Below are 13831 nucleotides of genomic sequence, written 5' to 3'. Positions count from 1 at the left end.
TAAATGTTGGAATGGCAATCAATTAAAGTTCGCTCTCTGACGGGACATTACTGTGTTTTGACCCAGTAACATGTTTGAGAGTAAATCAGTTACTAATTGTTATTAGACTGTAATTAACAGTTTTCTTGCACAAAAAGTTTTTTTTTTTTTGGCATATTATCTCCATGAAGTGAGTAATAACTAGTATCAGAGTATGTTAAAATGTGAGAAAACATCAGATTAGCTGCAAGAAAAATGTTTTTATTTCATAGTTTTCACACAGTATATCACTTTCTAATGATGAGTTTTAAATACATGTTTCTTTGCTTCAAAACTTAAACACATAGTGTCCAAATGAGTGTAACTCCATGAAAAATAGGTTAATTAAAAAAATTTCAATCGCATTATTTTTTTCATGCCTAAAGAGGAACAAAAATACTCGGGGAAAAAAAATCTTGACTAAGGTTCTCATAATTCATGCATGAAAGGGTTAAAATGACAAAATCCACACAAAAGACGATGGCATATAAATAGATGGTTGTCAAAACTTGTAATTTTCAGTGTGTGGCGGCAGCTTGGGGTTGATGTTATTGTTTCACGTTGTTATGGGCAGGGTACGATTTGTCCAAAAAAAAGAGGAGGGATGTTTGTTTTTTTTGTCAGGGAGGGCAGCAGTTTTATACATGGGGGTGTGGTCCATAACTAACGTAACTAACGCTGGCGTGAAACGTAAATGAAACTTTATATATTTTCAACGTCCAACTCCTGGGTTCTATGCCTCTGTTATACAGCGGATCTTACAGGAAATTTTCACAACTTCTAACCTGCATCCACTGGACCCCCTCCACTGCTCGATGGGCCCCCCACAAATGCTGGGCCCCATGAATTTGTCACCCGAGTCCCCAGTGCATGGGGACGTTCACGAATTCTGACACTGCCGACAGTTCGGTTCAGGTGAACGTTAGTGCCAGTAATGTAGGATATAGGTGTAAGAAACAAGGTTATAATAGTTTTAGATTTTTCCTTATAGTTTAGTTTTATTTAGGTTTGACTTTTTTTCTCTAATTCAGTTAGTTTTAATTTGTTTTTAGAGCAGGTTTGCTAGTTTTTATTAGTTTTTGTTTTTTTCTAAATGCTTAGTTTTAGTTTAGTTCTAGTATTAGATTTAGCTTTTTCATATCTTTTCTCTTCCTCACTGTCGTATTCACATAAATCCCAGACAGGACTCTGCTGCTTTAGTCTCCATGGTTCTGACTCTAAACCAAACGATAGACCGTAAAGTACCATATAGTGCCGCTAGCTAAAATTGATGGAGTGTAATAAATCAATTTCATATCAATGCAACATTGACAAAAATGAAAATGAAGGGAATTTTATCCATAATTTTTATACGTTTTAGTTAGTTTTGTAAGCACACAATACAGTTTCAGTTAGTTACTGTTTTTTCTTTTAATTATAGTTTTTATTTATTTCAGTTAACGTAAATGTTTTTTCAATTGTAGTTTTCGTCATTTTGTTAGTGTTCATTAACGATAATAACCTTGGTAAGAAAACTGTCACAACCTGCCTGTTATTTACATTGGCTGGTTGTCCCCTCCAAGGATGAAATTCATTGAGCAGAAGTAGGGATGTAACCCCCCCCATCCCCCTCAACAAATCGCACCCTGGTTATGGAGACTTGACTAAACTGGTAACATGCAGGTAACAAATCAGAGTGGAATGAAGACTGAGAGGCCGTTTACATGTAGCCAGAGATTTTTGAAAACAGAGCTTTTTCTCTGTGTTTGTGCCTATCGTTTATATGACAACGATGGGCACACGCACCAAAAACAAAGGCTTCTAAAAACTCCGGCCAAAGTGGAGATTTCAACAAATCTCTGTTTTCGTGTTTGCACGTAAACAGAGAGAAACGCTTTATCCCTTATCTGTTCTGTCCAGTTCAGTGGAAGGTAAATGAAGTCATCATTTACATCCGTGCACAGCGGTCTTCATGAGCTAAAGACAAAACATGATTAAAACAGACGCAGCTGTTAACGACTACAGAACTAACACGGTTCAACTCAGAGTTCAAACCCTTTTTCATCCCCTCTGTCACATCACAAAAGCAGTTTGTGATTGTAAAGAAGTCACCGGCTCATCCGTCTGCATTGTATTGCATTGGTCACACGTTTTGGACACAGAACCAGGAAAACTACATCACTATAGGTTTGTAAGTGTGTTCTTTTATTGGAAGCTCCAGGATGAGTCTGCATTCGTCTCAGTCTCAAAGTTGACAAAATTTATTCAGATCACAAACAAAATCAGCGCTGAGGACTCAAAGAACAATGAGCCCCGAATGTAAGATGAACTGTACAATTATTTTCCCTGTGGGGGGGTGGGGGGGGGGTGGGGGGAGCTCACCTGTACAAATGGGCTGGTCTTTAACTTAGCGTTATCTAAATAGGTCAAGCAGAGGTGGTGCCTCAACTAAGTAAACTTATACCAACAATAAGTTTACTTCTTTTCACCGATGTTTGACAACACTACAGGGTGGGGAAGCAAAATTTACAATGAACATTTAGTTGTTTTTTCTCAGCAGGCACTACGTCAATTGTTTTGAAACCAAATATATATTGATGTCATAATCATACCTAACACTATTATCCATACCTTTTCAGAAACTTTTGCCCATATGAGTAATCAGGAAAGCAAACGTCAAAGAGTGTGTGATTTGCTGAATGCACTCGTCACACCAAAGGAGATTTCAAAAATAGTTGGAGTGTCCATAAAGACTGTTTATAATGTAAAGAAGAGAATGACTATGAGCAAAACTATTACGAGAAAGTCTGGAAGATACTATTAAAGAAGAATGGGGGAAGTTGTCACCCGAATATTTGAGGAACGCTTGCGCAAGTTTCAGGAAGCGTGTGAAGGCAGTTATTGAGAAAGAAGGAGGACACATAGAATAAAAACATTTTCTATTACGTCAATTTTCTTGTGGCAAATAAATTCTCATGACTTTCAATAAACTAATTGGTCATACACTGTCTTTCAATCCCTGCCTCAAAATATTGTAAATTTTGCTTCCCCACCCTGTATGTGTGTGAATATGTGTGCGTTTAGACGTGTATCTAAGGGAAGAACAGAAAACACTTCCTATCTTAACAAGCTTAACATGCTGTCAAAATATTTCAACTAAAACAGGGTACTACATAAATCCTGGTCACAAAGAACTCACTACTAACATTATTGAAATAAAACAGATTAAACAAATGAATCCTATGTTAAAACAATAAGTACTAACTAATAAAACAATTCATCCTAAAACTTCAATATCTAAATTAATCTTTTCATGCACCAATTATGAGAACCTTAGTCAAATTTTTTTTCCCGAGTGTTTTTATTCCTCTCTAAGCATGAAAAAACAATGTGATTGAATTTTTTTTAATGAACCTATTCTTCATGGAGTTACATGTCCACTCAGCTGGACACTGTGTTTAATTTTTGAAGCAAAGAAACATGTTTTTAAAACGCAATATCAGAAAGTGATATAATGTGTGAAAAATATGAAATAAAACATTTCTAATGCAGCTAATCTGATGTTTTCTCACATTTTAACAGACTTTAATACTAGTTATTACTCACTTCATGGAGATATTATGCAAAAAATCTTTTTGTTTAGGAAAACTATTATTTATAGTCTAATAACCATAAGCAATTGATTTACACTCAAACATGTCACTGCAGATCAGGTTTATCAAGAACAGCAAAGTTACAGTAATGGTACGAATTGCAGTGTTTGGGCTTGTGCATAAGTGTCCACTGTGTTGGCTGATATGCAACTAAAATGACAAAACCCATGAATATACAAGAGAACAGCTGTAGAATAGTAGAACAGCTGTCCATTGTAGTGACCACTATGCATGAAAGGGTTAAAATAATATTTCAGGTTCATAGCAGAAGTAACGTTTCGCTGTGATTGTTTTCATGATTCTGATTGGTTAATGGTACTCAATCGTCCTACTACACTGCCATCTTCAGGTGTGGCATGCTCTTGATGGTATAGATACTGGGCCAAATAAATGCAGAGTTTTCCGAAAACTATTACGCCTGCACAAGGTTTTTTTTTTTTTTTTTTTTAAATCTTCATTTTCAAAAATACCCGTCTATGTATAAATGTAGCCTGAAATAATTGCTCAACACAGAGGATTATTCCAATAGATGACATCCTGTGAATCGGCTCAGCAAAGATTCACAATGAGATAAGATGAAAACGTGCATCAGTTGGCCATATTATTAGGAGATCATTTGTAGAAGCATGGCATCGACTATCTTGACTTCTGCTCTGATTGACGGCTTTTCAACGAGGTATTTACTCCATCTGCATGTATATTGTTGAGCAAAAAACAAACAAACAAATTAAAAAAACAGGGGGGACTCAGAATTATTCCCTTCTATTTCCAGAGCTGCCCAACATTTAGAGGGGTTGGTGTCATCTGCTAGTTACATAAGAAGAGAAAACTCTATTCTAACTATCAAGACTTCACCTGGAAACTGGCTGATAATAATGTTGCACTTCTTTTATGACAGGAGAGCTACAAAAAAAAAAAAAAAAACACTATATACCGCTGTGTTCTAAAATCAGTCATTGTCGATTTGACCAGCTGAGTCGCAGGTCGGTTTTAGTCGAGCTGAGATGGACCACTTCACATCACTGCAGCTGATCCGATAGTCACTCAGAGCAGATCAATCCTATCTCATAGAAACAATTTATTTTTGCATGATGTTTTTACAATTACATTTTGAGGAGGAAACGTATCACACTATCCAACATTATCAATACCACATCTGAAAGGTTTCCTGTCGTCTGGACGGATATGACGATGACATGAAATGTGACTTTTATAGGTTGTAATGATTCAGAAATGGTTAGGAAATACCTTGAGATTTGCTACATTAAAAACTGAATAAATGTTTGCATCACTTTTCACTTTTAAGTAAGTTTCAGTTGTTAAAATCTAATAATAGTGGATATAATAAAAGCAATAATTAACCCATAAAGACCCAGCTACTGGCAGTTTCCAAATGAATTTTTCTCCATCTTTAGCCTTTTTTAAGTGATTTATCAACATTTATTCTATCATTGTGCTCTGTATTTTGCATTTTTCAGTGATAATCATGTATTTTCCTATATTTAACTCATTGATCATATACAGGGTGGGTGAAAAGTAACTAGGCATTAGAAATTGCTTCTAGAATTTTCAGTATATATAGTCATTTTTAGTCACTGAAGTCATGACAAAAACATTTTTTAAACGGACAACATTAATGGGGATTTCTTATTTTCTTATTTCTAATATACGGATTCAGGAGGTTCTCAATGATATCCCAGATGACGTCCTTCAGAGGGTTGTTCATTCCATCCCTGGCCGTTTGAGGAAACTGGTTGATGCCACCGGTGCTTATGTTGAAATATGAAGATCTGCTTTCATTTTCCCATGTAATAAAGAACATGTATCACTTGTTTCAATACATTTGTAATAGGAATATGGATTTTATTACCAATTTTTAATCCCTTGTTACTTTTCACCCACCCTGTAGATGTTCATAAAAGCTCAAATTAAAGCTGAGGGTTATTTTATGAAAAACAGAGAAAACAGGAAAAAAATAAACTTTTTCAGTAAAATACATCATCAACTCTTTATAGGGCAGTCATTGAAATACTCTGAGATTCCAAATTTCAACCCTTGCATGTTATTGGACATCATTATCTCTCTCCTCTTGCCATAAAACATCTGAGCAGCACTTGCTAAAAAACAAAGAAATGCAATAAAATAACTGTTAAAAGGTCATAAACTGACAGAAATCACTCATATTCACTATTTACAGCTTCAAAATGTCTATAAAATCTCTCTGAATCACTGTATAATGTTATAAAAACCAACATGCTTCCTGACCTCACTGAGGCACAGGATTGGCACCATATTTAATTTTTGTGGAAATTCCCAAAAGTAGTGACTTGCCCGATAAAGGGCTGTCATTGATCAAACTCTGTGGGTTTTATTGGTGAATCATTGTTGTAGAAGATGATGGTATTGCCTCTGAACGTCCAAATGACCATGAAAAGATGACAAACTTTATTTTACACCAATTATTTACATGTATTAATAGGATCAGTGGATCAACAGTGATTTAACTTTTTATATCAGTAAATTATTTTGGTTGCCAGTGGATGTTTGGGTCTTTATGTGTTAACACTAAAATATTTTATCCTTCAAACAGTGGTGGTGACATTCTATAAATATCAATCTAATTGTCTATATTTGCTGTTGTTGTAAACTATACACTTAATTCCCAGAAGACATCATTACACAGATTTTTACAACAAGTAAAATACATAATAAAATAATACAAAATAAACAGAGATGAATTTATACTGCAGTTGTAGCTTTGCTCTAGCCCGCACATAAAAAATATCAAGCTTACTGTTCAACTGTTAAATCTAATAGGCATATTTATATCACAGGTCTATAAAAAATAAAATCTGGGTTTAATGGTACTAATTAGTTTTGCAGCATTATTGCTATACAGCAACTAGGCTGCAGTCATTACATGTTGTTCAGTCAAGCGATATTTTACTTGTGTTAAACTGTATTATCTTTCCTTATCCAGGCTATGTTCGTGTACACAAGGAATGCAGAAATAATGCAGCTGAGGTTCATTGTGAGGGGATTTACATCAACAAAAAAACAAAAAAAAAAAACAGGAGGTTTAGTGCACACACAAATACAGAGTCTGACATATTTGCTCTAACGACATTGTAGTTGCCAGTGCTTTATGTTGTATATTGATTTCGATTGTTTCAGTCCCTGTTTGTGGTGTTAAATCATCCAAACCTTGTGACTTCAGGCTTTTTGTTTATGCCTTCAACAAAATATACGGTCGTGGAAAAAATTATTAGACCATCAAAAGTCATTGAAAACAATGGTTATGCCGTCAAATACTAACTCCTGTGCGTATCATGTGACTAAAACAGACAGAAAAGAAAACATGGAATGCCAAAAGCACTATTTTTGGCAGTACAAAGAAACTGAGTGATTTTGGTTATTATCAAGAAAACATGGAAAATGGCTAGATATCAGCTCTTAAATTAAACTCTTATGAGCTATATTTGTTGTTATCATTATATTTGTCCAAACAAATGTACCTTTAGTTGTACCAGGCATTAAAATGACCAAGGAATTGAAGAAAACAAGGGTGGTCTAATTATTTTTTCTGTGACTGTATATATATATATATATTTTTTTTTACATATAAGTTCTACACATGCTGCCTTCAGACAGAATGCACAAAACATTAACCCATAAAGATCCAAACAGCTACTGGCAACCAAAAGCATCTACTGATCTAAAAGGTTTATTAACCTCTGACATACTAATCCTATCAATACACTGAAATAATTCAGGTAAAATTCAGTTTGTCGTCTTTCTATGGTCATCAGATATGACCCATTTGGACGTTCAGAGGCTCTAGTGCACAGGTGTCAAACATGCGGCCCAGGGGCCAAATCCGGCCTGCCAAAGGGTCGAATCTGGCCCACAGGATGAAATTTGTGAAATGCAAAAATTACACTGAAGATACTAACAATTGATGGTGTCAAAATCATTTTAATTCCAGTTCCATGTACAGACACATACATTCCAATTAGATTTCAAGTGGGTCAGACCAATAAAATATTATCATAATAACCTATAAATAATGAAAACCCCAAATTTTCTCTTTGTTTTTTTGGTGTGAACAAGTAAAATTACCTGAAAATGTTTACTTTACCAAACTATATTTTTACAAAAAATGGGAATAACCTGAACAAATTTGAACAAATGGAAATGCCTTAAGAAAAGTAAATGCAATTTTATCAATATTCTGCCTGTTACTAAATGTTTTGTGTGATTGTAATGCACATGTGTAAATGATAAACTGATAAACCGAGGCATAATATTGTTAAAATTGCACTTGTTTTTCTTAAGACAATTCAAGTTGTTCATGTTATTCAGATTTTTACCGGAACTTTGTAGATGTAAACCTGATCATAATATAATTTTACCTCTTTTAACTGTTATTATTTTACTGGTCCGGCCCACTGGAGATCAAATTAGGCTGAAAGTGGCCCCTGAACTAAAATGAGTAAGACACCCCTGCTCTAGTGAATATGGAAACACTATTAATTCACCTGTAAAACCCATGGAGTTTGATAAATGACACTGGATGGGCACACTTGTTTTTTCCGTCCGTTATTGATATGTTTGCTGATAACGTTACTCTTTCTTCAGTTTTTTCACTTTCTGACATAATAACCCTCAACTGTAATTTGAGCTTTTATGAACATCTACATGATCAGCACATTAATTGTACTAAAATACATGATTTTCAGTGGAAAAAATGCAAAATATAGAGGATAATATTGGAATAAGTGGTTCAATAGACAGAAAAATTCATTTGGGAAGTGACATAAAAGTAGCGCCGGGTCTTTATGGGTTAATTGCAACATGATCTAAAGCCAGTTTCTCCACAGCTGCACAAGCAAAAGAGTTAGAAAACTAACTCAATACCACAAGGCCACAACTGGCATTACTCCAGAAGAAAACATGCTGCTACTGTACCAGACGTGTCTCATTTGTAACGTGCAACATACTGAGGCGGTAATCAGAAGTTCATGTGTTTTTTATATGACATACAAGCTATTACAGGTTACAAGAAAATAATACAATTCTCAGCTCCTACGTTCTTCTCCAGGAATCACTCATCTCATGCTTTTATGCTTCAAGCAGACTTCAGTCCGAAATATTTTTGTGATACAGGAGAACAAAAGGTTATTATGAGAAAAGGTGCACTGTAGTGTCTGTTATTATCTTGTAGAAAAACCCAAAAGGCAGCGATTGTGCGGTTGTAATCAGCAGTTTTGTTTTGTTTTGTTTTTGTTTTTTTTCCCCCACATGTAACGGGACAACAACATGGATGTGGGGTGTCGGTCAGCTTCCTCACAAGTAAACACCATGCCTCATAAATATTTCATCCTATTCTTTTCTCTGCTGTATCACCTGTTCTGGAAAACACTTCATGGTACAGTAGCACCTCAGCATGCCTTTCATATTTCAGAGAGAGATCAGCTTTAATACCAGATGATCTTGACAACAAGGCAATTTATGTCATGTTCAGAGCCTCATGTTTGCCTGGTTTATTACAGAAATTGTGTTATGATTCCTATACCATAGGAATAAAACCTAAGTTTAGGTGCAGTGCTGCAATCCTGAATACTCAAGGAGAGGTTGCCATGGAAACAGAGTTACATTGGCCAGAAATGAAAGCGTCTGAGGATTTAGACTTTCACTGTACATCAATTTTTAACCATAGATTGTTTCTACGTCAGCCTTTCCAGCAACTTCACATAACCACAACTGCTCCTCGATGCAGGAATGCCAGCGATGTGAAAACATAAGCATGACAATCCCAAAACACAGCCGAAGGAATTCAGGAGAAACTGTCTGTTAAAGCTCAGAAGGATAAAATAATGAATGAGGGTAACACGATGACAGAATTATACGTGGATGATACATAGAACGCTGCACCCAGATCATGTTAATTAGCTGCACATTAAAACAACTGCTACATTTAGATATTTTCTGCCTTGTGTCTGTACTATTTGGTGACTGAAATTTTATGTAATCATGAGGAACAAAAGGATGAAACAATACAAACTGTAGCTGAGAGACATGAGGTGTTCAAGCACTTGGCAGACTAAATATTAAGGGGTATGTCTAACACTGCACCAAAACTGTGCAGATTCTCCATATTACAATTCCATATCTTTGAAATATGTACAACATATCTGTGAATATTTCAAGCATTATCAAGGGTACGACAAAAAAACTGAATGTCACGAACTGTCATAAGTCAAAGACATCTCAGCCATAAAGAGACTTTAACAGATCTGCATTAAAAGACTATCAAAACTATCTGTTGGGAGCTGAACGTCTTTGCTAATTGCCGTCTGCGGTGTCAGCCTGTAAGCCTTCCTGTCACATCTCCATATGCTGTTTTCTCTGAACTAACCTATTACAACTGCTTTTCTGTTCACTCTGTAACAGTGAACGAGTTCTCCCCACAGTATATCAGCTGTGTCAAATAAATGGTTGAATTCAGAATGACCACAGTGGAGAATTTTACTCGGGGCATTACTCATCTCGTGGAAATGGAATTCCCTAATTCCAAAGGGACCTTAGAAAGCAAATTATTATCCCCCCTGAGAAAAGCAGCCACAAGGTAAGTGCTGTACAGGCACAAAGGCGGCAGAATGAAATTTGTTTCAGATGAGAAAGAAAATGTTATAGCCTAACAGTGACCTGCTGGAGTTTTAAAGTGCACAGCAGTCATTTGTATCTCCAAACTGGGCTCTCTGTCCTCTAAAGTAGAAAGCTTTTAAAACTCCATCGCTTAATGCAACATAAAATAAATCATTTTGGATGTCTGGATGCTAACTATAGTTATTATTTTTCTGTATGTTTGCCACAGAAAAAGAAATCAATGAAATGCAATTAAGTGGTCAATAAGGAGCCCATTTGGATGTGAGCTGTTAACACCTATAAAACACTGTGTGCAGGTTTAGAAATAGATATTGCAGCACGTATTTCGAGGACATTGCAACATAATCAGCTACTGTACTCACTGCAGCCACAACATTCTGTAAAACTGGCAAAATGTTGTCATTTTTAATGAGCAGGCCTTGTGAAACTGCACGGTTGTGGTTACTCACCTGTGGTCTCTACTATCCCTTCTAGTATCACCACAATTTCAAACTGCTCTGTTTGCATGGACCTCTGGGAGAGGTCGTAGAAGGGGCTTTTGGTGTCAATCACATGGCAGATCGTGAGTGGTGAGACGAGAAAGAGCTGGTCTGCCCCGGTACTGAAACCCACATCCAACTCCAACTGATCCAGCGGAAGAAACTCGCCTTCAGGCGTCTGGCGAGACTAAGGAAGCGTACAGAAAGAGACAGAGACAGAGATGTTTGGTGGGGGAAGGAAAGGCTAAAATGAATTTATCTACAACTATCAAGAGCCTTTGTATTTGCTTTTTGTTTTTATACTGTCAGGGCTACCAATCATTAGTCTTTTCCCAAAAAAACACATGAATTATCATTGTGGCTGTGTTTTGATCCATAATTGCAGCTCAAAAACAAAATAAAAAGGGTTTTTCTTTAAAAAATATTAATCAAATCAAGGAGCAATGTATGTTTCTTAATCAGGCATCAGTTCTTTTTCACTAGTGTGTTAATCTATGTTAAGATTATTTTTAGCACATGAAAACTAACAAAAACAGTATCAACAGCCATCTGTATTATAGATGTTGCATTGTATGTGTTAAAATTAGAATTTAAACTTATCAGTTTACTGGAACTTACTGTTCAATCCCTTCCATTGCATTTCTGTATGCATGTGTGTTCTGGATGGTCATTTACATTGTAAAAGTTGCACCCTTTCATGAAACCACAGGAAGGCAGAGGAGGGAAATCCTAGTTTCCTTATCAGAGACAGTGGCACATTTTCATGACTAACACACTGCCACATTGTCATCAATAGTTAAAATGGTGAGCACATGCGAAAATGTTTCCTTAGAAGTCAGACTACAGACATTCTGTGGAGGCCAGTGGAGGTGGAAACAGACAGAAGGCCTTTGCTAGTGGTTAGAGTTGGTTGTGGTCTTTTCACTGTGGTACTTTGCATCCATTATAATCTATTTTATTTGGAAATGAGTGAATCCTTGCCAGGTGAAGGAATCATGATATTATGCGGAGTTAGATCCTGAAATGTGAGTGTGTGGGTCGTGATAAACAGTGGGGATACAAACAAATACTGGGTGCATCCCGACTAAAAGTAGCATCACTTACTTTGAGCAATTTGCAGCGGATCTGTGCAGAGACCATATGGCTGTTACGCAGGTTGCCGACCCTGAACATTAGAGTTAGTTTCCCATCTCGCATAGAAATCGCTGCATGTTCACTGAACATCAAAGTCTCGGCCCTTTTTTTGGGCTGAGACATTTTGATAAACATGCAGCCGATCAGAAAGGCATCGACGATCGATCCGAGGATCGACTGGAAAAGAAAGAGAATGATCCCCTCGGGGCATTTGTCTGTGATGTATCTATAACCATATCCTATAGTGGCCTCGGTCTCTATGAAGAAGAGGAAGGCTGAGGGAAAGTTATAGACGTTGGCCACACATGGAGTGTACTTGTCATTGTGGGCTTTGTTGAGGTCTCCTCGGATGTATGCGATGAACCACCACATAGAGGCCATGAAGAGCCAAGCCACTGTGTAGGTGAGGATGAAAATGAATAGATTCCAGCGCCATTTCAAATCTACTAGTGTTGTGAATAAGTCTGAGAGGTATCTGCTGGTTTCACCACCCAGGTTCCCATGCTGGACGTTACATCGCCCGTTCTTGTCCACGAACCGCTGCCTCTTCTTCTTTTTCTCTGGTGGAGGCTGATTGAATCCAGACCCGCTAGATGAGGTGGTCACTACCTGATAATCGTCCCCAAATTTCTTTCGAAGTGCAGACATACTATGATGACAGCAGCGAAAGAAATAACAAAGGATTCAATGGAAAAAAAAAGTCTGGGTTATAGTTGGTGCAGCCGTAAATGCCCGTGCGCAATGTCTCCTTGTTTAGAAATAAGGCGATAAAAGTGCGCTGTTTTCGCCCTAGTTAGTCTTGCACCGTCCGCTTTCGCCACACACTACTGTTGCTGCACTCAACAGCCATTAAATATCAATAACATCGCAGTAGTTCACAAAAGACGAAGATAGAAGCCATATAAGAAGAATAGGCGACGCACCGGCTAAGGTATCCAAACGCGCCAGTCGCAGTCCAGGTTTTACAGGTTTATCAGTTACTGCGTCGTGGATTACTCATCGCCCGTGGAGGTTGGGGCTATATCGACCTGTTCAAACTGTACTCACAGAGTAAGTTTTCATGCGAAAGTTCAAAATCCCTCAGCGTCCCATAAATTACCAATCTCTCCGCGTAATTAAACGTTGAACGCGGTTTCCTGGATGAAACGTCCCTGTGCGCACTAGGGGCTGTGTTGAAGATTATTCGGCTTCCAGTCCTCCTTTTGTGATATGTATACATAGGAGATGAGCTGCATCCAAGCATATGACAGTAAAAAATGACGAGCTGGAGGAAGAAAATCACTGTCCCACTGTCGTCATTTTTAGATGCGCGCATCGACGCTATTTGCCAGGCTCTTGCGGGCAGCTTTCCCCTATCTTAGAGCAACGCCGACTGAAATCTCATGGTTCAACGGTAGAGATCCACCAGATGCTCTTGTGGCTGCTTAGATCCTTCTTTTCCTTCGATTTTCCCCTGTGCGGCTCCTGCGCACTTTCACGTTTCCAGTGATGCGCTCACTGTTGCCTAGTGGTACTACAAAGACAGACACTTTGGAGGAGGAGGAGAGAGAAAGAAAGGATCGCCTCTTGTCATTTCAAGTTATGAAATATGTGAAACTGCAGGGGAGAAGGTGGAGAGATTTGTATTGGTCTTGTAAAATCCCACGTTTTTTTTTTTTTTTTTTTTTTTTAGGTATAATTACGCACAATAACAGGCCTCTGGTTTTAAAGTCACCACAGTGGACTATATAATGGTTAATTCTAACTATGTCTAAAATAGTAACGCCAAATAACACCTACACTTTTATCTCACTGTTGCACACAAGCGCACAGCTATGAAGCATCCTCTGTTTCATAATCCTGTCAAACAGTGTTCACCTCATTGTCTCTACCATATATCTGCAGTTCCAATAAAACTCC

At 37.3% G+C, this 13831-nt stretch overlaps 1 protein-coding gene across 1 annotated transcript in view; it reads right to left on the bottom strand.

Annotated features, from left to right (window-relative positions):
• Positions 1-13452, bottom strand: part of kcnj3a (potassium inwardly rectifying channel subfamily J member 3a) — a 40954-nt gene extending 27502 nt beyond the window's left edge. The window contains exons 1-2 of the mRNA XM_030125612.1: positions 11903-13452; positions 10769-10985 (exon numbers count right to left, since the gene is read on the bottom strand). Coding sequence (XP_029981472.1) covers positions 10769-10985; positions 11903-12580 — 895 coding nt within the window. The 5' untranslated portion in view covers positions 12581-13452. The remainder of the gene's footprint in view (positions 1-10768; positions 10986-11902) is intronic.
• Between the last annotated feature and the right edge of the window lie 379 nt (positions 13453-13831).

Source organism: Sphaeramia orbicularis, chromosome 21 (assembly GCF_902148855.1).
Source record: "Sphaeramia orbicularis chromosome 21, fSphaOr1.1, whole genome shotgun sequence".
Taxonomy (NCBI): Eukaryota; Metazoa; Chordata; class Actinopteri; order Kurtiformes; family Apogonidae; genus Sphaeramia; species Sphaeramia orbicularis.
This window is presented reverse-complemented; position numbering and strand designations above follow the sequence as displayed.